General features: G+C 42.8%; 1 protein-coding gene across 8 annotated transcripts in view; it reads right to left on the bottom strand.

Annotated features, from left to right (window-relative positions):
• The window catches only part of ALPK1 (alpha kinase 1), a 91,802-nt gene that overhangs the window by 25,894 nt on the left and 40,745 nt on the right, over window positions 1–25,163 (bottom strand). For 3 of the 8 annotated variants that reach the window (XM_006119264.4, XM_025182707.2, XM_075929734.1), the window contains 2 exons: window positions 21,613–21,791; window positions 13,816–13,970 (listed from right to left, as the gene is read on the bottom strand). In XM_006119264.4, the coding sequence (XP_006119326.2) occupies window positions 13,816–13,970; window positions 21,613–21,733 (276 nt within the window). In that variant the 5' untranslated portion in view covers window positions 21,734–21,791. Of the gene's footprint in view, window positions 1–13,815; window positions 13,971–21,612; window positions 21,845–25,163 lie in introns of all 8 variants that reach the window. The other 5 variants (XM_075929736.1, XM_075929737.1, XM_075929738.1 and 2 more) reach the window with 2 other exon arrangements.

The raw sequence follows: 25,163 nt of genomic DNA, 5'->3' as shown, positions 1-25,163 counted from the left end.
AGAGCTGGGGGGCGATGCAGGGGGGCTGGCCGGGGAAGATCAGGAGGGGAAGTGGGGGGGAACTAGCCAGCTGGGAAAGGGGGGGTGAGCAAATTGGCCGGCGGGAAGCAGGACTGACCTGGCACTTGCTGCCTGTCCCGCGCAGGCTCCTGGCGATGCACGAGCAAGGAGGAGGCTTCCCCTCCTCCTCACACTCAACCAACTGAGGGCTCCTGGCGGCAATCACGGCCCCGCCTCCCAGCTGGGACTCCCAGCCGTTCCCCACGCCCACACCAGTCTTCCATCCGGTGCGCAGCCAGAAAAATCAGAAAATACCGGACATTGCACATGTCCGGTATTTTCTGATTTTTTTTACTGGACAGAGAGCGCAAATACCAGACACCTGGCAACCCTAGATGAGAGGCCCTGCTTGGGTGTGTAGAGAGTTTTGTAGGGAATATACCCCAGTTTCTGGCACGTAGGGTGTACTACTCTACCCACCTAAACTCTCTCTCCACGTATACACTGCTTTATATATCTCAGCACTAGCTGTCTGTACATGTCTGTCTGCTACACGCCACTGCAAGTGTAGATGTACCTCATGAGAGTTAGACACCTTTGCCACTGAGCCTGATTTTCCTTTTAGATGGCTTTGTTATACCAGGGTAGCCCTGTTATATCAATAAAGATACTCTTGATCCCACAGAGGGATCTTACTCTTCTATCCAGTTTTTAAATGCACAGCTTTCTATATAACTCTCAGGAGATAAAGAAAGCAAGGTGGGGATTGTTAGGGTAGCATAGGATAGGATAGCATCGCATAGGATCCTGGGCTCCAAGCAATAACAGCATATTTGCTATCTCCCAGGTTTTCCATACTTCAAGATGACGTTCTGGTTTTTTTTTTTTTTTTTAAGTTTAACATTTTTTTTCTGACCCAGAGGGTGGTGTTGGCTGAAAGGTTGGTACTTGAAAGGGATTCCCCACTCCCTGTGTGCAAATGCTTTACTTCTGCCTGTCCATAATGGAGGAATCCCTCTCTTGAAGCACCTGTAAACTGACCCTGCAAACTATCCATTCTAAATGCTCATGAACACACCATATATTTAAGCACAGAGCATTGCCTAATCTATTTTTTTCGCTCCTTCTTCCCTTAATAGATTGGAGCACAAAAGCCTGAGAGAGGGTGACCTACCAAACAAAAGGGTCTTTGAGTTTCTAGGAAAAGTAGACTTGGAGGAGGATGGAAGGAATCCAAGTGGCCCTATTATTTCCACTTGCACTAATTAGACATTTTTCTGTCAGCTATTGAGCACTGCTGAGAGGCCAAACTCACTGAATTCATTTCTAAAGTGTTTACAGAAGTTTGCATCTGTTTGTGTCTCTTCAGGAGGAAAATAAGCACTTCAATAGCATTGTGAAAAATCTAAACGAAGCATCCTATTCTGGAGGGCCTGGCAGCCTCGCAGCTGCATAATTTAGCTCTCTGCTCAAAGCTGAAGCCTCTTGTGTCTCTCTCCAAAACCAAATGGACTCAAAATGTAGAAAAGTCAAGCCCGGGGGAGAATCTCTGCTATTTTTTTAAAAAAGGAACGGCTGCACGCTGTGTGGCACATAGTAACGTAGCCGGGTGTCAGTCCTTGTAATTATGTGCCTGTGTTTCTACCAGTACACTGAGAAATTAATACCCATTTCTTTCATTTGCTGCCAAATAGCATGACTTTAAAATTCCTCAGCACCCAAAGATAATGCTGGATAACTGCCATGCTGGGTAGGCACACAAAAACATGCACAAAGAAACCCTCGAAACTACTTTTAAACAATCTGAGACAGAGGACCAAATTCTGCTCTCTGGAGCACCATTATAAACCAGAGTAACTCTACTGATTTCAAAGATGTGGCAGCCTAATCAGAAAATCAGATCTGCTGCTCATAAACAGATACTTAAGCCCCTTTTGTCCTTCAGTGGAGGCTCTCTCAAAGACAGAATTGACTATATTTCCTACTGTTATCATTTTACAGAGTGTCTCAGTGTGTCTAGATCTAAGGGGAGAAATGGAGAGAGAAATACATACACACTTTGTTTCAACATCTGTTTCCATGAAGTGAAATGCACACATCTAATTGAGTTTATGACACAAAGAGGAACTTCATGGCTGGCAAGTGGAGTCAGGTGGTGACAGAATTAAGTTTGCATGAAATTTCTCTACACGGGTGATTGGGAAAAATGCAAAAGAGCCTTGACTGAAGGGCTTTTGCTTAACAGTAGTGAGTGGAAGTGTGTGCTGTTTTCATGGTTTCTTGCATTAGTGCTATGCTCTGCTCCACATAGAGCTTCATGTTTGGGTCCCAGTGTTGGGTTCAAAGCCATGACACCTTCTTTGCACTGACAATGGCAGCTGTTCCCAAGAGGAGAGACAAACTCAGAACCAGAGCCATCTGGCACTAGAACAGGCAGAAACTGTGTAAAATGGAAATTACTGGTGCATAGTGAATGAGGAGAAGGAAGAGGAAAAGAAGATTGAGGAAACCTTTATGTAATGACAGGAATTGAAAGCTCAAATAAATGAAATACTGGTTTAAGGCTGTCTATTTATGAAGCAATGAATACATAGGTAAGCATGTCATGGAAAAAAAGCGTCCATCTGCAGACTCAGAAAAGTTCACGCTGGGAAAGAGCCCTGTGCAAGTAAAAAAGGTAGACACATAGGTAGCTAATAAACAGCTTAATTTTCAGAGAGGCTAAGCACCATTAACTCATACTTCATTCATCTAGCTATGGAACTGCATGCCTAGCTATCGGCACTCATGTTTGGACACCTCAGCTTTCATTTTATTTTGTTGTTAGTCGGTATTTGAATTCTTCTAGCGAGATCTTAAAAGCATGCACCAGGAAGTAATTTCCATGGTGTACATTTCTGATGACTTCAGTTATATCTCCTAAATCTTCTCCTAAACTGACACACAATTTATATCCCATCTAGGTATATGAATCCTAAGAAATTGCCTATTCCTTTTTAATTTCTTTTCTTCCATCTATATCTGCTATGTTGCAACCAGTGAAAGGCCAAAGCATTGAAGGATATGGCACGGAAGGGATTAATGCCCTGTTAGCAAAGCCCACCTTATCCAGTGGAGTTTGGACCTGCTGAGCATTGTTAGCTCTCTGGCACTGCACTGGGTTTTTCTCTGTCGAATAATACACTTTACATTTCTGCAGTCCTTTTCATCTGCCACTGTTATAGCCCTCTCTATATATAAATACTATGAATTAAACATTACAATGGCTCCATGAGGTAGCTATATTCTCTAGCACCCATTTTATAGATGGGCAAACTGAAGCGAAGGATAGTTAAGTGACTTGCCCTAGTCAAATAGCAATTCAGTGGCAGAATCTGGAATCTTGAAAACACAGGATTCTGGACATCTACCACTGTGCTCTAACAGTAGACACCCCCATCTCACTTCTCATATTATGGTTTCAACTTCCACATGGGGCTGTGTCTACACAGCAGCAGGAGTGGCCCAAGGCCGGCTACAGCAGCTGGCGCCCTAGGCGGAAGGCGCGATCGGCGCCCCCACCTGCACGGCCGTCAATGGCTGTGATGTCAGCATCGGGCACCCGGGCTGGCGGCGCCCTAGGCAACTGCCTAGTTTGCCTAGGCTCACAGGCCGCCCCTGCACAGCAGCATTATTTCGGAATGACTAATGTTATTCCAAAATAACATAGTCCATGTCTACACAGCAAGCAATTATTTTGACATAATGTCAAAATAACATTGAGCTGGAGGACTTCTTACTCTGACTCCTGTAACCCTCATTTTACAAGGAGTAAGGGAAGTCGGAGGAAGAATGCTCTAACTCGGACTTTCTGCTGTGTAGACACGGCCAAAAGCTGAAATAAGCTATTTCGACTGAAGCAATGCAATTGACGTAGCTCAAGTTGAGTAGCTTATTTCAGCTTTAGCCCTTCTGTGTAGATGTGCCCTGAGAGTTTTTCCATTGATTCAATGGGAGAAGGATTGGGTCAATTATTAGTCACTCCAAATACAAAGGCATTTAAAGCCCGGGGACATCTTTATTTCTTGATTAAATGTCTTCCTTCACCTGATGAGAACTAAGTTCTGGAACAGTTACAGATTTCAAGAATCAAAACCTCCCTCCCTCTCTCTCTCTTTTCAGTTTAATTCTCTGGCAATTATATTAGCTATCTATTTTCCTTTCCTGCTGTAAGCTTAAACGTATGACGACACATGGATAAATATTCACTTGGGAATTTCTGAGCCTATGTTGCCATTGAGGAATTCTGAGGATGTCAGGATCAAGAAAACAAAGCTTGTGTCCCTTTGGGCACTCAGCGTAACCCTGGGAAGATTAGTTACGAAGTAGAGAGAGCACTTGGTAAAGGTAAACTGTTATGCAAGTGCTAAGTTTCTGCCTGCTATGAGAGGAAAGATAGTCCAGTGGTTAGGGCACTAGTCTGGGACTGAGCAGAGTCATGTTTGATACCCTGCTCTGCCACAGACTTCCTGTGTGACCTTGGGCAGGTCACTTAGATCTAGATCTTCAAAAGGTATTTGGTCACCTAAATCCTATTGAAATCAGTGGGAAGAAGGCACCTCAGTACTTTTGAGGATCTTGGCTGTAGTTTCTCTGTTCACCGTTTCTCATCTGTTAAATGGGTGTTGCGAGGTTGTTGCATTAATACAGTGAAGCAGGCCACTTACATATATAAAATGGATGTCCACTGATGTCACTGCAAAAACACCCATTTACTTTAATAGTGCTTTATGATCAGAATTCATAATTCCTTCCTCCTCCTCCTCTTCTACCTGGTCCAATAATTCTCAAGATATAAGCCACTAAAATCCAGTCAGAATTGAAGGTGGAGGCAAAACGCAATACAGTATGTGATTTTAAGACATACTGTTTTGTGACAGACCAGGGCTTGAAGATACCGCCCTACAATAGCTTGAAAACTTGGAATTAACAGGGTTAATTTGTGCACCTTGAGGGATATAAGATGCCATACCTTTAAAATGTTTCCTACAATGTGGTCACAGCCATGTTGTCTCCAATATATTAGTGAGAGAAGGTAGGTGAAGTATTAGCTTTTATTGAACCAATTTCTGTGGGTGAAAGACATGAGGTTTTGAGCTCAACAGAGCTTTTCTTCAAGACTGTGTAACTGGAAAGCTTGTCTCTTTCACCCACAGAAGTTGGTCCAATAAGAGGAATTACATCAACCATTCTCTATTATTTTAACATGTGTAACAGACTTAGGCTAATAGACCAGTACAGTGACCACTTACCAGACAGCCCTAAATATTGCCAGCATTATTGCAAGTACTCTTGGCTAAGTTAACACTGGATCCAACAGGTAAACTGTTGTTTGATCCAATAGGACAGAAGGTTAGTTTGGGTTTTGTATACATTTAAGCTCCTGAGCATTATAAATCATGGATTAGACTTAGAACTGCTATTCTCTACTGCTTATAAAAGCTGTTCCGTGATACTGCTCATTTAAAAAAAAGGAAAAAAGGAAGACTTGGGATACTAGGCATGTAGGCATCAGTAGAAATGAAAGGGAGTCTGTATTGACGTGAATTCCCTCTTATGCTGTATTCAGCACCAGACAAACAAAACTACAGTTCTCAGTTGAGTTACCTCACTCTCCCTTACACTTGGATCACCTAAGGGAACTCTTTTAGCTTAAGTCAGGTAGCAAAAGGTCAGCCTGGAAAGCTAAAGGCCCAGAGCCAAGATTTAGGGCTTTAGATTATAATGCTCTTTTGTTATCTCACCAATAGGTTCAAAAAAGGAGAAAGCTAAATACTCAGCATCCCCTCTTTCCTGCTGTTTCAAAGGTTCCCATCTCTAAAGTGCCAAGCACACCTGTGGCATCTTAATCAGCACTGTCTCTCTAATGTTAGCCTATAAACATTTCATTAGGTAAAAAGTCATTAGGAAAGTTTATTCAGTTCTAAGGCAAGATTCCCTTTGACTTAATTATTCCCATTAACTTCATGGAATTTTGCCAACATAAGGACTAAACAAGCTTTTCTAAAGTTAAGATAGCAACTAGCTTCCATTATAAGAGCCTATCTTACCCCATCCCCAATCTCCCAATAACTTACCCTTTGGGTTTTGCCCATGAAAGTTCATATGATATGATTTTTTTTGTTAGTTTCTAAGGTTCTACAGGATTACTCATTTTTTTAAAAGTTATAGACTAACACGGCTACCCCTCTGAGACCTTTGAAAATTGTTTTGGTCTGAAAATTGCCATATTAACTGTGAGGACAGTGAAATATATTAATGCATTTTCCTTCAAACCGGGCAGAAAATGTATTTTTAGTTAACAGTTGTTAAATATTGTTTCACGTTGTTCACTCTGTGTGTACTATTCCACTTGCCCTCACCCTGTGTTCCTCCTGTCTATTTAATCTGTAAACTGTCTGGGACAGGGACTGGCTACTTTGTGTGTGTACACAGTGCCAAGCACCACTCGTGGACGCACGCTTGGTTGGTCCCTTGACACTATAATAAGAAGATAGGATTATTACTGTTCGAAATGTTGACTTCTGTTTGATGTTGCTCTCCCGCTAGTCAACACTGGCTTGCTCTTACCCCTTTCTAGCTTTCCACGTGGTTAAATCTCCTTGAAATCTCACATGCCGGCTAGATTTGAATAGGTTTTCAATAAGCAAAGTTATTAACGATTCTCGTGGATGGTTTGGGGTAACTCTTCTCTGCCTGGATGCCTACAACAAATTGGACAATGTCTAGGCCACTGACCAGTGTTCTCTCATTATTTCCTTGTCTGTCTTCTTGCTTTTGGGGGACAGGGACTAACTTTTTGTTCTGTGTTCGGACAGCACCCAGCACAGGAGGGTCCTGGTCCATGATAATTACAAATATTTAATATACAGTAAACCCTTGCCAAGAGATTTTGGCCATTTACTTCAATTAGAGCAGGACATGGCCCATATCCATTAAATCACATGACTAGCCTGTGACATTATATCTGATAAAACATGACCATGTAAATTATGCAACCACTATTATGTATTTGCAACAAATCTTGTACAAAATGTGGCCAAGTAAAACTTCTATGAAAAAATTATGATTTGCTGAGTAGGATTATGCTACCTATATGCAAGTATCATTTTTTTGTATCTAAACGTCTGAGTATTGGCGCTCTACCTGAATTTCAAACATTTGCTCCTGGGGTAATGCCCACAAGGTAGTTAGTCAGCACATCTTAAAGGCACTGGTCAAACCAATTGGCTCATCAAGGGACACTTAATGGACCAACGGGAGACCTCCCCCATCTACACTGAATGGGCTTTCCTGTGGATGTTCCATCTGAAGGATAGGTAATGGCCACTGTGGTGACCAAACAAAATTATGCATAGTTATGTGACTTGCCCATGTGACTCCAAATTCCCACCTTTTACCTGTAATTTTGCACTAGTTTTGCCGAGGGCTTTGTTTGAAACAATGGATTTCCTTCCACATTGAAGAAGCTAGAAAAAGGCTCTGAAAACATCTCCATTTGGCCTCTTTCCTGCTCCGGCCTCTGAGCTGTGGACTTATACTAATGGGAGCATTCTAACCAAGGGTGCATCTACATGGTACTGTTAAGTAGTGTTATTCCAAAATAACAATGTGAGTGTTTAACACAGCAATTCCGTTATTTTGAAATAACATGAAATAACGGGCGGCTGATTCTGACTTCTGTAAACCTCATTCCACGAGGATTAACTCCTCTTCTGAAATAGCTATTATGAAATAGCTGCAGTGTTGACACTCCACTGCTGCTATTTTGAAATAGCTCCTCACCAGGGCCATTCTAAGTAATTTCTCCCCAGTGCTTTCTGGGGCTCTAAATTGAGATAGTGCACCCACATTAGGGGAGCCTGCCTCTGACTAATTTTGAGGCTTCCTTGTCGTGTGGATGCTCTATTTCAAAATAAGCTATTTCGGAATATATCTTCAGGAATAGTTTATTTCAAATTTAGCATTCAGTGTAGATGTACCACAACAGACTGAGGTCCTTCTAATTATTTGGAAGCAACCAGAGACTTGACTTAACACAACAATTTATTCCATCACTTCTACAAGCCTGAACCAATAACTTTGCAACTAATGTATGTATTTGATTCCTTTAACCAGTTTAACTCTGACCTTCCTTTCTTTTTATAAATTAACCTTTAGATACTAAAATATTGGCTACAGCATGATTTTTAGGTAAGATCTGAGTTGTATATTAACCTGGGCATATGACTGATACTTTGGAATAAGAAGAATGTTTGTCTGATGAGACTGGATTTAAAGAACCACTCATCCTTAAATCCAGTGTTTTTGGTGTGTGATACAAGAGCTGGAATGCCTCACAAAACTGCTTTTATGACTCTTCTTCTCCAGTGTGGTAAAAAAGAAGTTTACTTTTGTTGCTAGTTTGGTATATCTCATGGGAGAATAACCTCCAGTTTGGGGATATATTTATTCTATTTTTCAGAAGTTTGTCCTAAATTTGTTACTGTCAGTAGTGACCTGCATGGTTACATAGTCAGTCCCACAATGGTTACATAGTCCCACAATAAGTTGTCCCACAATGAAAGTATGTGTGTGTGTCCCTGCCCCCTGTAGGCTGGTTGCAGAACATTTTGATAGCTTACCACAATTGTTCAGAGGGCTAATATAAGTGGGCAGAAGCTACATATTTTGGAACGGAAGGGCCTGGAGTCCTATCTTAGTTCTGCGGGATGGGGTGGTTTTATTATGGAGAGGGCATAACCGTTCCAGATTTAAGTCTGTAACCAAGGAATGACAAGGGAGAGCAAAACCAGTCTTATAAGTAGGACAAAATGCTAATGCTTCCAAATGTCTGGGATTTGGAAACATTAGAATCTCACTGGCAACTGGGACATTTTTTTGGCTTTAGATACAAATAGAAGGTTCCCTCCTTAAGTCTCTCCTCAGCTCAAATACCCTCCTCCAAGGGAACTTTGGCTGAAGAAGGCCTACAGAATGAGGTCCTCTGTAGCTAGCTGACCATTCTGGTTTGTCTGTTGGGAAAAAATAAGAAAAACTTTGTTGAGCCTGCTACATTGGATGGTCATTTGGATAGGCTGCAAATTTTCATCACAAGACATTTCTAGGAGAGGCAGGGGAGACTCCGGGCCATGTCTACACTACAGAAAAAAAAAATTGAAGCAGCCACAGTCAATCTTTTGAGGTTCGAATTAGCTGGTCTGCTGAAGACACACTAATCTGAACTGAGAGGGGCTAGGAGTCCTGCTTCTACAAGGAGTAAGAAGTCAAAGGGAGAGCGTGCTTCCTTTGACCTCCTGCAGTGTGGACGGCACCAGAATTTGACTTAAGATACGTTGATTTAAGCAATTAGCATAGCTGAGGATGTGTATCTTAATTCAAATGTAGCCCTTAGTGTAGCCCAGGGGCTATTGAATTTGGCCTAAATAAGATTTTAAAAATGGTGAGGGAGGGAAATAATCTCTTTTAGTCCTACAGGAAAAGGAAAAATTCCAAAACAAATAAAAAGCAGAGCAGTTTAAAAGGATGATGTGATGTAAGCTCTCTCTCACCTGGACAGGTCAGACAAACTCTTTGTACCTTCTGCAGATGCAGCAACCAGCAACTGATACGCCAGTTTTAAAAATGTCAGAATAAGCCAAATGCTTAGAACCAAATTCCAGTATACTTACTCCTTTTGAGTAGAATCAAGAAATCGACACTGTTCACCAAGTAAGTCATTACACAAGGAGAGTAAAAGATAGCAAAATCTGACACTTTATAATAGCAACCATGCTCCACAGTAATAAAGTACTCTTCATTCAAGCTCTCAAAGTACTTTACAAACCTTAGTTCATTAAATTTAAGAACACATAATTTGGAATAAATAGAGAAGAAAATTGTTAAAGGGTTTCCTCAACAATATCTACAAAGACTTATTTTTCTTTCAGAGAATTTAATTATCTCTTTGCCTTCCACATTAAAAATAAAAAAGTTGTTCAGACTTTTATCTTTCCTCATCAAACTGTAAACATTCCTTTTCAGCCTCATTCCTCCCCCAGCCTTTGATTCAAAGAGCTGAAGGAGCCATTGCTCTGCCTTGAAATTTTATTTAAAATAAAAAAGGTGGGGGGAGGAGGGAGAAGGAGGAAAAAAATCCCTTTTCCTGACTAATACTTATAATACAGGTCAAAATGTCACTTGATCTACAATTAAATGGAAAACAAAAAAGGTTTTCCCTTTTTTCCCACAGTACAATAGCACTGGAATATAAATTACCGCTGAAGATGAAATAATACTTCAAAGCACATGGGGAAGGGCAGCACAGTGTTTACAAAGTATTTTCAACGGCATGATGAAACATTGAAGACGATGGTAACCCATGGATTTCAGGGGTATTGGTGAATAGTTTAAAACTAGCATGCGGTAGGATTTTAGGTCCCTATAGTCTATGACCCCATGATATGCTTTGTTTAACAAGGGCAGCTGCAGTTATCAACAGATGTTTCAGCAATAAATAATTGGTATCATCTCGGAAAAGACCCATCTACCTGGGGAGCGGGCATAATGCTGAAAACACTGCTCTACTATTACAGCCACATTAATCTCCTATCTATCCAGGTTTCTTGGGGAGTTTACTGCAGGTGTTTATCCTGGGAGAAAGCAGACAAATGCTCCGAAGCTAGAAAGCTTTGTGAGGATTGTAAAGGAGGTCGGCCTCAGCCATAAATTTCTGTCTACGGCCACACACACCAGAGAGAGAGAGAGAGAAAAAAGAAAACACCAAAATAAATTCAGAATTACAATAAAATCCTCTTTATCAGTGGAGCATATGAAAGCAAACCCGCCCCGCTTATCAGTTAAAATGTACGGTGATGTCCAACTCAAGCTTCCAATTTTTTAAAGCTACTTATGCTGTTGTATTAAATAAATGAACAAAGTTCCTAGATCCAAAACTTGTTCTTACTTAGGCCTGACTCCCAGTGAAGTATACAAGATCAGGGATGGAATCCCGCCTTTAGTGAAGTCTCAGAGTTTTGCCATTGATGTCAGTGGACCAAGGACGTCTCTCCAGGTCTCTTGGGCCCAACTCCCTTTTCAGCTGCACCAGTATAACTCTGCTGACTATTACTGATGTACCTCACTCTAAGTAAGAGGAAAACTGGAGTCTCCTTGTCTTTCATTTTAACTCTGTTTTTACATAGGCACCATCAACTTAAACATCACACTAGGCTTTAACAAGCAAGCAAGCAAGCAAGCAACACTTAATATTTCTATAACTGGAAAAAAGACTAGAGAAAAGAAGTTTTGTTTTTTAAATCCAGTTTGTTTAGCTTGAGCTCATCATCTTCAGGGCTAGGGTCTGTAGGCACCAGATATTGATTCTTTAGGGCTAAATCCTACAAACCGTTCTTGGGCAAGTAACCTGTCCTCTTGTGAAAAGCACCATTTGAATCAAAGGGGTTTCTCGTATGACCCAGAAACCCATTTTTGCAGGATTAGGTGCCTGAGGTTTTCATTGTGTAGTTTTGCCCCAAAACTGAGGGCCCGATTCTGCATGACTTCACTCATATGGGGAGTCCTTATCGTCAGGCTCACTGAACTAGAGGAGTTCTACATTTTTTAAAAATCGGGTTTTACAAAATATTATATAAATATGTATTTCAAGTTTTTATTTTAAATGTCAATGAAAAACTTTTCTGGAAGGATTTAAAAACATTTTCCTTTGTTGCTGGAAACCTGAACCCAACAGCATCACTGTATGCAAGATCACTGGAACATTAAAGGGACTAATAAAAGTGAAAGCAACTCATCTATTACTTATTGCATCTCCTAAAACCGGCCATCTCTGGTCCGGCATGATCATGGGTGTTCATGGATCAGAGAGCTGGGTAGCCTAGTGGCAGGAAGGCTATTGAAAAGTGGGGTTGGGATGAAGCAGAAGGACGGGGCAGGGGTTGGGGCTGGCGGCAGCCCTGAATAGCTTGCAGCAGTGGGGCTGAAGATAGCAGCAGCCCCCGCCAGCCCGCGCACTGAGACCAGGGTAGTACCAGGCAGTCAACAGCCTGTGGTACTGTGGGGCCGGAGCCAGAGCCCTAGGCAGCCTGTGGAAGTGGGGACAGAACCTGTGGGCTGCCGCAGGGTAAGAGTTTGAGCTCTCAGCAGCTTGTGTCAGAGGGACCGGTAGCAGTCTGTGGCAGTACGGGGCCGGGGCCACCTTGCAGGAGTGTGGGACCAGAGCCCACAGGCTGCTGTGGAACCTGAGCCTTCGACAGCCCCCAGGAGCCCTTGGCAGTGGGACTGGGACCAGAGTCAGCCCCCACCAGCGGGACCAGGGCTGGAGGCGGCAGCGGTGGGGCCGAGGTCAGGGCCAAAGGTTGTGGCAGCCCGCAGGCAGCTCTAGCCAGGGCAGCAGTGGGGCCAGACAGGGCTGGGACTAGTGAGGGGTCCCCGGAGTTGTCAGTGCTGAAGGTTGAGGGCCGAGGAGCTGTGGCAGGGAACCTTCTCTGGTCTGTAAAATTCCCTGATTCAGGACCAGTCAGGTCCTAAGGGTGCTGGTCCAGGGAGGTGCAACCTGTATTGTTATTTATTGTTTGCATTGACTGTAGCAACTAGGAGTCCCAGTCATGGATCAGGACCCCATTGTGCCATGCGAAAACTGCACACAGGCTGTCCCTGCCTCCAGTGCATCAAGTGCAAAGGTGAGTAAACAGCATAAATGAAGTTTTTATACATAAAATCAGTCCTGGCAGAGGGAATACTATCAAAGTCCTTTTAAGTTCTGCAGATACTGAGATACTGTCTTCCCATTATAGCAAAATATGTGTACGCATCGAGATGTCACTGCTTCCATCTACTGTATCCTGACTGGAGCCTTTCTGGGTATGTCTCCACTGCAGTTAGACACCCATGGTTGACCGCAGACAGCTGACTTTGGCAAACAGGTCTATGGTTTAACTGCAGGGTAGATGTTTGGGTTCAAGCCCAAGCTCTGGGTCCCTTCCATTTTCCAGGGTCCTTGAGCCTGGGCCCTAAATATCTACCGTGCAATTAATCAGCTCTTTACTCAGAGCCCCCTGAGCCTGAGTCAGATAGCACAGGCCAGCCATGGGACTTTAATTACAGCGCAGATGTACCCTTTGAAGCCAGTCTCCTGCATTGTCCACAGTCCATAAGGACTCCTTTGCCCACTGGAAGCAATGTTCTGAGTTAGGCCATTTCCCCCCCACTATCAGCCACAGGAAGAGAGTCTTACCACTGAAGGCTCTCATTGAGTTGCCAGCTGGAGTTAGGGGTGAACATCATCTCATATCTCAAGTTCCAGTCTGAGACTTAACTAAGGCCACAGCCCGGAAATCTAACAGTAGGGACTGATTTTTCTCACACTGACATTGATAGAAGAACTCCTGTGAATTTCAGTGGGAGCAGGACTGGGCTGAACAGCAATACTATCCGTTATCCTTCCACTTTTCATTATATTTAGCCTACTTGGAAATTAGGTATTCCATGGAGAGCAATGACACCAAGCCACTGTCTCCAGCATATGGATACACTAAAAATCACAGCAGAAATGACTCTAAGTTAATCACTTCACATCTATGGAATGCAACAAGAGAAGCAATGGAGTCCCATATTTAATCTCAGTATGCCTTGCCCTTCTCTGAGAGTTGCTTCCTCATATCAGTTCATTAACAAAGTCATTGTCTGGAGTCATCTGTGTAGCAGGAAATCTAGTGGACAAGCCCTCAAGAACTGCACTTGCAGATTTTAAAAGAACAGGTGTGTTGAACTTCATACCAGTAATTCATGCAGCCTTCCACTGATCATATCTTGCAGGTTTGTTTTGTCTTCTGGGTCTATGGCTTGTTTGTATTGCCATTTCTCTGGCACGAAGGGCCACTTCATTTCCTTTGCCTCTTCAATAAGGGTCCTTAGATCATCAGGGAGGGAAGCTGAAAAGGTCAAAGTGCAGGTAAGGAAATTGCAGACGATTTAGCCACTAATGTTATGATGTAGCATCTAACTTGCAAAAAGCATTCCCTTGCCTGCACCTCTTCTCAGTCATACAAGCTGTTGGCTCTTGTCAAGAGTAATAATGAGAGGTTGTGTCTCATCAGTTGCTCTGCTATGCCCTGCAGGTAAACTGGGGCTGCCAGCCATTAAAAAGGTTTTTAGCAGGAAGTAAAACACTTTGGTGGCCGTCTATGCGTGAAGAACTAGAGAAAGAAAGTAGGAAACATTTCCCCCAAAGTGAGAACAGGGGTTTTGACTGAGTGAGTTAATCCACTAACATGGTAAATTTATCCCCTTCACTAAAGGTGGTATTAGGAGTCTTCTGATGGTTCAAGAAGACTAAATAAATAAAAAGATGGTGCCAATTAGAAGGCTTAGAAAGTCTGTAAAACAATTCTTCAGTGTCCGTATTTGCCACAAAGGTAATTGGCAATGAATATTAAATCTACTATAGTAGAAATAATTATAGATTACCCTCCCCCCAACACACACCCTCACCCCGACACTCCCAGTACAACAACTGGAGGAGTAGTGAAACGCAGTTACGTAGGAAAACGAAGAAATTATTCAGTCCATCTGAATGGCTGATGTATGGCATGGGGGATTAAGTCTCTACACCTACTGAAACTACAGCCCCCACACAGAAAATCCATGGACTAGATCCTCATCTGCTATAAAATAGGGTGGCTCCTTTGATCGCCATGGAGTGCAGGTAAGGAAACTGCAGATGATTTAGCCCCTGATGTTATGATATAGTCAATTTATACTAGCTGGGGATCTGTTAACACATGCTTTTACTATTATGCATTGCTTTCTTTTTATGGCAGAAGCCATAATGCTCTATAACATACGGGGTAGTATTTTCAGAACATTCTGCATAGATTAACCCTGCTCCTGCTGGAGCTAATGGATCACTGACATCAATGGAAACAGAATTAGGCCAGTTTAACACTTCTGAGCTCCCCGTTGACCGTACTTTTCATCTGAAGACCTCAAAGTCCTATATAAAATGAGTATTGTAAATATGCGAAAACGGAGGCTAAAGGCCTGATTTTCAGAGGTGAAGAGCACCCAGCGGTACCATTGACTTCAAGTGCTATGTGGGATGCTCATCCCCTCAGGTGATTTGCCAAAGGTCCCACAGTAAGTCAGTGGCAGAGTTAAGGATAGAATAAATTAAGCATGGAACCCAGGTCTCATAACTCATGGACCTCTGTGCAAACTACTAGGACTTGCTGATACCCAATGTTAACGAAAGTGGATTAACCGGGGATTACTGACCAGCTGGGGTTAATGGCAATCATGAGCTGCATATCTAGCCTGGTCTAGTCATTAGTCCCCAGGAAAAACCCTGTTGTGAGATCATCACTGCCTAATCAGATAGTGAGCTAAATGTACTCTACAAAACCATGGTACCTTAAAGACCACAAGAAATTAAAACTTATGTTGCTTATCCTTATTCATGTCCACTAACCAACAGCGAAATCTGCTGGGTCATGGAATAGTTTTCCTTGAAAAATGATTAAAGCCCTGCTATTCGGGGCCAAATTTTCAAAAGTTGTCTTTAAAATGATGCCCACATTCTTGCAGATATTTTCCCACCCAAGTACAACTACCGTGCTACCAATTCGTGAGCAGCCAGGATTCCCCGGTGTTCTGAAGCTCTGGGCATGGATTGTATTATTGCCACTGCTGAACAGTATGGTGGAGAGTGAAGGCACAGGAAGGTGGCTCACTGGAATGGATAGAGGGGACGGCAGCTATGTAGCATGCTCATCTCCAGCAGGGATGACAGCCTTGCCAGCCCCCTGGGCAAGATGGTGGGAAGGGTCTGACTTGTGCCTCATGCAGAAGGGGTGGGGCTGGGACTAGGCAGCTCTCAGCACAACTCAGAGAGCGTTGCACCTCCAAACAGCCCTCAGTGCTGCTCGGAGCACATCGCACGGCACTCCAGTAGCAATATAAAGAACCTGGAGCTCCAGCTGTTACTATTGCCACGGTAGGGCTGGGAGCACCAGGACATTTTGTATCACTGGGACCTGAGGCCTTTCCCTCCTCTTCCAATCCCCATGAGCGGGCCTTCTCACCTCTTCCCAGTGCCAACAGCGACTCCATGACGACACCTGTGGTATCACAAACAGGATTGAGGGAAACTGGATTGACCACAAAGAGGTCAGAACTAAGATCCTGTCTTTCTACACAGAGTAGCCTTAATGAATAAAGAGGAAGTGCCACATTTCCACCACCTTATAACGGAAACCTACCAGCCATTATACTTACCTACATGCCTCTAGCTTTCATCCAGAACATATTACCTGATCAATTAGGATCTTAGCCAGGTCCTAAGATACAATTGGATTTGCTCCAATCCTACAGACAGAGACAAACACCTACAGGTTCTCTATTGCGCATTCTTAAAACTTAAATACCCACCAGGGGAAGTGAAAAAACAGATTGACAAAGCCAGACGAGCACCTAGGCATCAGCTTTTTCAAGATAGGCCCAATAAACAAAACAACAGAACACCACTAGTCATCGCCTACAGCTCCCAACTTAAACCCCTCCAGTGCATTATTAACAATCTGCAACCTATCCTGGAAAATGACCCCTAATTCTCACAGGCCTTGGGGAACAGGCCCCTAACCTGAAATAAATTATTTCCAGCAACCACGCAGCACACCGCAAACATATTCACCCAGGAACCCACCCCTGCAATAAATTCCGGTGCCAACTCTGTCCACACATCTATACAAGCGACATCATCACAGGACCTAACCACATAAGCCACCATATCAGAGGCTCAAACAACTGCGTATCTGATCTATGCCATCAAGTGCCAGCAATGCCCCTCTGCCATGCATATTGCCCAAACTGGATGGTCTCTACGACAAAGGAGTAATGGACACATATCAGATATTCAAAATTGTAACACGCAGAAACCTGTTGGGGAGCATTTTAACTTATCTGGACACTCATTAAGAGATTTAAAGGTGGCTATTCTCTTACAAAGTAATTTCAGAAATCAGCTAGAAAGTCTGCAGAACTGGCTTTCATATGCAAATCTGACACTCTCTCTCATGGCTTGAGCAAAGACATGAACTGGATCGGCCATTATAGTCAACACCCAAATGACATGAAAAGCTAAGTATTAGTCACTTACAGCTCACTCTATTAGTCTCATTTGGCATGGACACTTTAATTGACCGTTTTTTCCCCCCCTCCTCCTCTCCCTTCTTTTTCTGTTTTATATTTGAACCTCTGTGCCTCTTGCTCCATATCTGTCATCTGAAGAAGTGGGTTGTGCCCACAAAAGCTCATGATACTATCGATATATTTTTGGTTGGTCTCTATGGGTATGTCTACACTACCCCCCTAGTTCGAACTAGGGGGGGTAATGTAGTCATACGGAGTTGCAAATGAAGCCCGGGATTTGAATTTCCCGGGCTTCATTTGCATAAAGCCGGCCGGCGCCATTTTTAAATGCCGGCTAGGTCGGACCCCATGCCGCGCGGCTACACGTGGCACGGACTAGCTAATTCGGATTAGGCTTCCTATCCGAACTAGCTGTACGCCTCGTGGAACGAGGTTTAAAGCTAGTTCGGATTAGGAAGCCTAATCCGAACTAGCTAGTCCGTGCCACGTGTAGCCGCGCGGCATGGGGTCCGACCTAGCCGGCATTTAAAAATGGCGCCGGCCGGCTTTATGCAAATGAAGCCCGGGAAATTCAAATCCCGGGCTTCATTTGCAACTCCGTATGACTACATTACCCCCCCTAGTTCGAACTAGGGAAGTAGTGTAGATATACCCTATGGTATTACAGGACAATAGTTGTTTTTTAAACTTTTCTTCCACAGTGCACTTTGAACTTTGACTCAGCCATCTGTATTTAATGAACTTAACAGTTGCTGATCAACTTCTTGCATCTCACTGCTTGCAACTTCCCAGCCCTGCCTGTTTTTACAATCCCCTGCCCCTTCCCTGACCACTCATTCCATTCCTTCCTCCTCATCTTTCCCCTCTCCAATACAAAAATCATATGGAATTAAATAATACTGACACATATAGGATAACAACAGCCGCAGGCATTACAGAACTAGTAAGTAATGTGGTTTGGGACAGTGGTAGGCAGGCTCTTGAAGAACATAACTGTATTACAGTTACCCTTGGCCTCCTAGGCTACGTCTAGACTACATCCCTTTCTCGTAAAAGGGATGTAAAGTAGACGTATCGCAATTGCTAATGAAGCAGGGATTTAAATCTCCCCCACTTCATTAGCATAAAAATGGCTGCCGCTTTTTTCCCGCTCGGAGCTTTGTCAGAAAAAAGCGCCAGTCTAGATGCTGATCTTGTGGAAAATAAAGTATTTTCCAAAAGATCCCTTGTCCCTCTAGGAAATAAGGGATAAGGGATCTTTCGGAAAAGGCTTTATTTTCTGCAAGATCAGCGTCTAGACTGGCGCTTTTTTCCGACAAAGCTCCGTGCGGAAAAAAACCTGCAGCCATTTTTATGCTAATGAAGCGGGGGAGATTTAAATCCCCGCTTCATTAGCAATTGCGATATGTCTAATTTACATCCCTTTTACGGAAAAGGGATGCAATCTAGACGTAGCCCTAGTGTTTGTTTGCAACAAGCATTTGATTTGAAATTAGGCCTAATCCTGCAGGTGAACTCTGTTCCCATTTGGATGTAATAAAAATCATGGGTAGATTATAGACAAATTCTTTCTTAATATCTTAAAACTAGAAGATTTGCCCAGTGTTGCCTAGTAATGCTGAACAGAGCACTTCTACAATTTTCTCCATTTTATCTCTTTTCTGTAAGGTTTATTGAGAAGCAATCCTATTCCAGGTTCATCCTATTTTTCTGGCTCATCTTGGTTCAGTATCTTGCTTTAGTGATTCTGTCTCTTCTGTTTGGTTTTATGAGAAGCAATCCCATTTCAGGCACATCCCATTTTCCTGGCACAAAAAAACCCTTACATGGCTGTAAGAGTTTAAGTTATGATAAGAGGAAGATGGATAGTGAATTTGGTGATCCTAGCTTTTACCATTCAGGAACACTCTTGATCAAAAAAAGAAACAGACAAACTCTCTAAAATATATAGTAGATAACAACCAAATGTCTTTATTGCTTCATTAGCTAAAAAGAATTTTGGGCAAAATTTTCAAAAGCTCCTAAATCACTTAGAAGGTAGGTCAAGATCCTTACAGGGATCCTGAGATAATGGGAGTTAGGTTCCAAATACTTTTGAACCTAAGGCTCAATGGAAGTCAGCGAGTCTTAGATTGTCTTTGGGAGCAGGTCTCCTTAAGCATTTGTAAGGTGCCTGGTACATCGGTGATACAATTCTGTCTGGAGTCTTTGGATGTGATCACAATACAAATATTGTATCATGTTATATTGTAACATCAGCTATGGAACCACAAAATGTTGCAATGGCAACCATAAATAACGTTGCATTCTTCAGCCAATATCCAAGCACCTCGGATTTTATTGCATGGCTGTGTTAACTCTGTAAATGATGTACTTTCACTGGTAATTAACAGAGCTGAAGAAATTACACCAAAGCTGATCTGAAGGATTTGTAAACCAAACAAACGAACAAAACATACAGCCATTCTATCTCCCTAAAATAAAGCATGATGAGGAGCCTTTTTTTCCCCTCATTTGTGTGTGTTTGGTTTTCAGTTCTTCTTACATTTGATCCAAAAACCAGTCTGACAAAAGCAACGTCTGAGGGAGGGGAGAGAAGAAAACTCCTCAGCATTTGTGTTCAGAGAATCCCCTTGGCTCAAACTGCTGCCATAAGTGACCCTGTACTAATGCCATTCTGTTGGAAGCACATGTAGACTTAATGAATCAGTTATATCACAATCTGATTGTTACTGCTGTTGAAAAGCCACCTGCCAAAGGGAAGGAGAGGCTAAGATAATGTAGCCAACCTGTAGTCTGTGCCCTCCAATGGAATATGCACACAACGAGCAGCCATGATTAGTTATTAATATTATCACCACTGCTCCATCACAAGTTGATTTTCTTCTTGCAGCCAGCCCATGGCAGCCATTTCTAAGAAAAATCTGAGCCTCGCTTTAATCTCTGATCACTTACTTCCTGAAGCAGTTTACCTGAAGGGCCATGTCTAATTTAGTAAATATAAGGGCACTGATTTACCTTATCTGGAACTAAACTGATTATTTCTCATTCTCTGTGGCATTTAATAGGAGAAAAGAAGAAGAGAAGGATGAAGAAGAAAGCGCTACCTGATTAGGAGTTCAAGGGCCTATTCTGCAGAGTGATAAAGCTTAAAGGAATTTGTGATGAGAAAACAAAGTATCCTTTGTAGATAAAGAAAAATCTTCCTATTTACCACTCTCAAACATAAACCATGCTCAGAAAAAAACCTGAGGTGCTTGACAGCCAGCTGACCTCCCAGTAAAAGCATGGGTTTGCAAATGTGTTCTAAGCAGACTAGAATACAAACAAGTCAAGAATGAACTAAAATTAATATTATGATTGATTCACTCATGCAAAGTGGGGAGAAAGCACTGTATACATATACTACTACCTATAGCTGACAAGTGAACTTGTTGGTGAGAGTCACCCATGCTCGCCAATTAAAAAAATGTTTATGATGTTTTTTAAATCTCTCAGATTCAGCTATTAATATTTTCCTTTGTATTCACTGCATAAATAATGTTATTTTTGTGTGGTAAAACAGAGTGTGCGTCCTGTCCAACTAATGAAAGAAAGAGAGAGAGAGAAAGAAAGAATTCTAAACAAATTCAGTAATGAAAACCCAAAAGATTAATTCATGTGCAAAATAAAAGCATTGCTAACGTAAGGATGGGTAGCCCCTTGAAAGCTTATTACAGGGAGAGCAGAACTAACGGTAACATTCTGCAGGTTTTCATGTCTAATGCAAATTTAAAATTTCACTGGAAATGAAATAATTAAAAAAACAGAACACCAACCATCACACGCATGCTGAAGTAAATGAAAGCCTCTCCATAGGATAGGAAATGTAACACACTTCCATCTTAGCACGCATTTTGTATGCATTTATTCTAAATATTACATGGCAGAGTTTATTCTTCCAATATGGATTTTACAAGTGTTTTTCTTGGAACATCACTTGTAGAAGTGTTGCATATTTTACAAGAAAGAGATTCAAACAATGAGGTTTTTTTTATAAGGAGAAACTATCAAAAACACCAGCAACAGACCAATTCCTAGTGAAAGGCAAGTAAATACGTGCCAGCATTAAGAAGTTGCATTTTTTTTTTAATAATTGAAATTTATGTGCATCAGCAGACTTTTGGGCATTGTTCTTCCCAAACTAAACTGTTCCTTATAGGCTCATGTTTACTGAAGCCTAAAATTGGAACTGACAGCAATTCATTACAACAAAGTGGGCTTCTTTCCCTGCCTGCCTGTAGCCCACATCCCATTCATGCCCTAGAAATCCAGTCATCTCCTGACACTCATCTGCTGGGAGAAGAAAAATAGGACAGGGATGGGGATGTGTGTCACCGTGGCAAGGAAGTTCACAGCAATCTGCTGGCTTGTTCGTTGAGACCTCACCTTTGCACTGCTGGTACTCTCTCTTGTCTTCCTCAGATGCCTCAGACATGTTGGGTGCAAGCACATCCAGGGCTTGCTTGCACTCCTGAAGCAGCGTATCAACAACTTTTTGATTATTCATAATGCCTGCTCCCACTCTGCTGTGAATCGGGCGCCTTGGCTGAGCAGTGATCAATTACCTAGGAGAAGACACAAGTTCTAAATGAAAAGGATCCCTTCAAGGCTGAGGTACCTGGTGAACAAAAGAGAGGGAAGATGATTAACTAAAGCATCATCAATTATCTGTGAGACTCAAGCAGGGAGAGATAATAGGGAAAATACATGACAGTCTCAGAAGACTTTATTAGAGGAGTGTGTGAAATAACTGCAGGGTCTCTGTGACAAACTGTGCAAGGCAAACATCTCTGAGGTACCAGAGAGCAGAGAGAAAGGGCCTGCTTTTCAATGGAGCCGTAAAATCACAAGCAGTGAAGTGACCAGCCAGGGTGCACTGAATCTCTTTTCACTTAGGAGACTCATGCAGTCAAGTGCTTTTAGTTTGAACTGAATTGTAGACCTTTTAACACAGAATTACAGTGAGGCTCCACATTTTCAAATGCTTGCTGGATGACATGGCATATGCTTATTGGAGCCTGCAGGGAATAGTTGGCTGTATAATTTTTACTCAGGGTCATCGTAGTGTTCAGCTCTCTCATGCATCTTCCCTGAAACTCTTTTAATCAACATAACATGCTGTTAATCCCACAATACAATCTTCTTTCTAAATAATACCTTGAAAGGGTTCAGTCTTGATATTCAAGATTTCAGAATCTAGAGACACTAGTGTTTGCTTCTAGTGCTGTCAACAGTGTGACAATCTATACACACACACAAAATCTACTATGAAATTACAGAAAACGGTGGAATTAGTTCTGCTACAACCACCTTACCACATAATGGGGGGGGGGGTCTGTTTTACATTATGGGAGGAGCTAGTAACACTGCCTATCATTAGGATTGCCTGACATTTCCCATTATAAAAGCTGATATAGTCAGTTGCTTATAACTTTACCAAATGTAAGCCATTTTGGCTGAAATTTTCCACACTGGGAGTTTGCCTCAGACTGGAGTTTTTAGAAAAAAAATCAGCTGAAATGTGTCTGGCCAATTCCAAGAACCAGCTTAAAGAAAGAGACATTGTTTTTTGCCCTGTTAAATTTTGGTGACCTCCACTTTGAGAACTGTTAGTGTCCCCCATTTTGGAGCAGGGACTTGGGGTGGCCTTTGTGTGAGGGAAGAGCTTTTTTATGACCCTATGAAAAATATTCCAAAAATTTGCCAAGTTAGAAGCCTTGGAAAAATGGAAGTTATTCTTGCTCGGAAAAAGACTTCTTCAATTTTAGCAGTGAAATTCCCCAGAGATTCCATCTTCACTGGCATTTTCCCAGACCAGGACTGGGCCGGATTTAACTTGCATCTCCGGACTGCTGCAAGCTGGGCGGAGTCCCAAGTTCAGGTTTGGGGTCTAAACCAGAGAACAGATAGCCTGTCTTGCCTATCCTGTCAATGACTCCTTTGTTAGGCCCAGGTAGTTTGGAGGACAAAGCTAGATGCTTAGTTTGAATGCAGCAGGGATAAGAGCGGTACTTTCCAGAGGAGCAGGGCACAGACTGGCAGGATATTAACTAGGAAATTGGGGTGGGGAGAGACCTGGACGAGGTGGGGGAAGACTTGACTAACTGGGCAAGCAGATTGGGACTGAGAACTAGTGTGGGTGAGGGAAAGGAGGTGAATGGGCAGGGGAGACACAGCTCACAGGGATTTGGGATGTGTGGGGAGAAGTGGGGTTAGGTGGGCAAAAGGACTGGGACAAGGAGGTAGGGGGCAAACACTGTGATTGGCCAAGGAACCTGGGAAGGAAAACTGAGACTGGAAGACAATGGGTGGGAAACACAGGGACAGGACAACTGAAGGTCAAGCTGGGGCAGGGAGACTGAGTGGATAAGCTAGAAGAGGAGGTACTGGGACTTGCTGGTCTAGGAATCTGAGTAAAAAAGATGGAGGAACTGGGAATGGCCAACTAAGGAGAGTGATGCAGACAGGGATGGGAACCCCAAAGCAACAATGCTGTTCTATTAATTGTAGGTTGATTATACCATTGAGTTAGCTTCCCAAGTCAGCACTCTGAAGGTTCTTGTATCAAGATCAGGCCCAGCCTGATCAGAATTACTGTTAAATTAGGACTCCCCATGTGATGATTGCAACATTCCCACTCTTTTCATAGGAGTTTCATTAGCACAGTTCTCAGACGCAAACACTCCAACCCAGCAAGGCAGGTAGCAATAATGCAAAATGAGTGGAGCATCCATGTACTTCTCCCATCCCTTGCAAAACAATAGGACGTGTTAATTATCTTCCTCATCGCTGCTAATGGTCATCACCCAATGTCTCCCAAGAGCCTACAGCTCTCCCTCTCAAAAGCCCACAGGGTTGGATACAACCTTTCTAGTGCATTATGCTGATACCACTATCCTGAATGAATATACAGGAGGGGTTACATCCCCTTTTCCTTATTGGTAGCTCCTCTCAGCGATGTTGGAAGAATGCAGCTGGCTAGATGAGGAGAATGGGACTGGGACAGGTAGCAAGGGGTGACACACACACACGATTAGGGAAGGGATACACTGGAAAGGATGGGGAAGGACTGATCAGTGTTGGAGGACAGAAGGGAATTCTGTGCCCACTGGAGCACATTCATCTACAGAGCGTGGAATGGAATCCAAGCTCTCTGAGTCCCTCCACACCACTATTGGCAGCAAATATCTCATCCCATGCTGTCCACATAGAGAATGGCAACCTACTACAGTAAAACTCCAGGGCTGCGTCTAGACTGGCATGATTTTGCGGAAATACTTTTAACGGAAAAGTTTTTCCCTTAAAAGTATTTCCGCAAAAGTGCATTTAGATTGGCATGGATGCTTTTGCGCAAAAAGTGCTTTTGCGCAAAAGCATCCATGGCCAGTCTAGACGTGATTTTGCATAAGAAAGCCCCGATCGTCATTTTCGCCATCGGGGCTTTTTTGCGCAGAACAGTTCTTCTCTGTCTACACTGGCCCTCTTGCGCAAGTATTCTTGCACAAGAGGGCTTTTTCCCGAGCGGGAGCGTGAAAGTATTTGCACAAGAAGCACTGATTTTGTACATTACAAAGTCAGTGTTCTTGCGCAAATTAAAGCAGCCAGTGTAGGCAGCTGGCAAGTTTTTGCGCAAAAGTTTACTGTAATACTATCAGTTATTCCCTTAGTTCCACTGGCAGAGGTCAGTTTGCGTGCAGGTTGTAAAGGTGCCAGTTCTGCTGATGACCCTTGTGGGCATCAATGTCATGTCACAGGAAGGAATTTCTGAGTTTTTTTCCAGTTTGGAAATTATACACAATAAACTGTGAATTAAACACAATTAGGGTGGCTAAATCAGTCACTCAAAAGTCAGGATATGCCAGAATAAAGTTGCCCGTGCAATCTTTTATCTGTACGTACTGCAGAAGCTGGAGGATAAGTACTGAATGAGGCAAGGG

The sequence above is a fragment of the Pelodiscus sinensis genome, chromosome 5 (assembly GCF_049634645.1).
Source record: "Pelodiscus sinensis isolate JC-2024 chromosome 5, ASM4963464v1, whole genome shotgun sequence".
Lineage (NCBI taxonomy): Eukaryota > Metazoa > Chordata > Testudines > Trionychidae > Pelodiscus > Pelodiscus sinensis.
The sequence above is the reverse complement of the archived record's forward strand: the minus strand, read 5'-3'. Positions and strand labels throughout refer to the sequence as shown.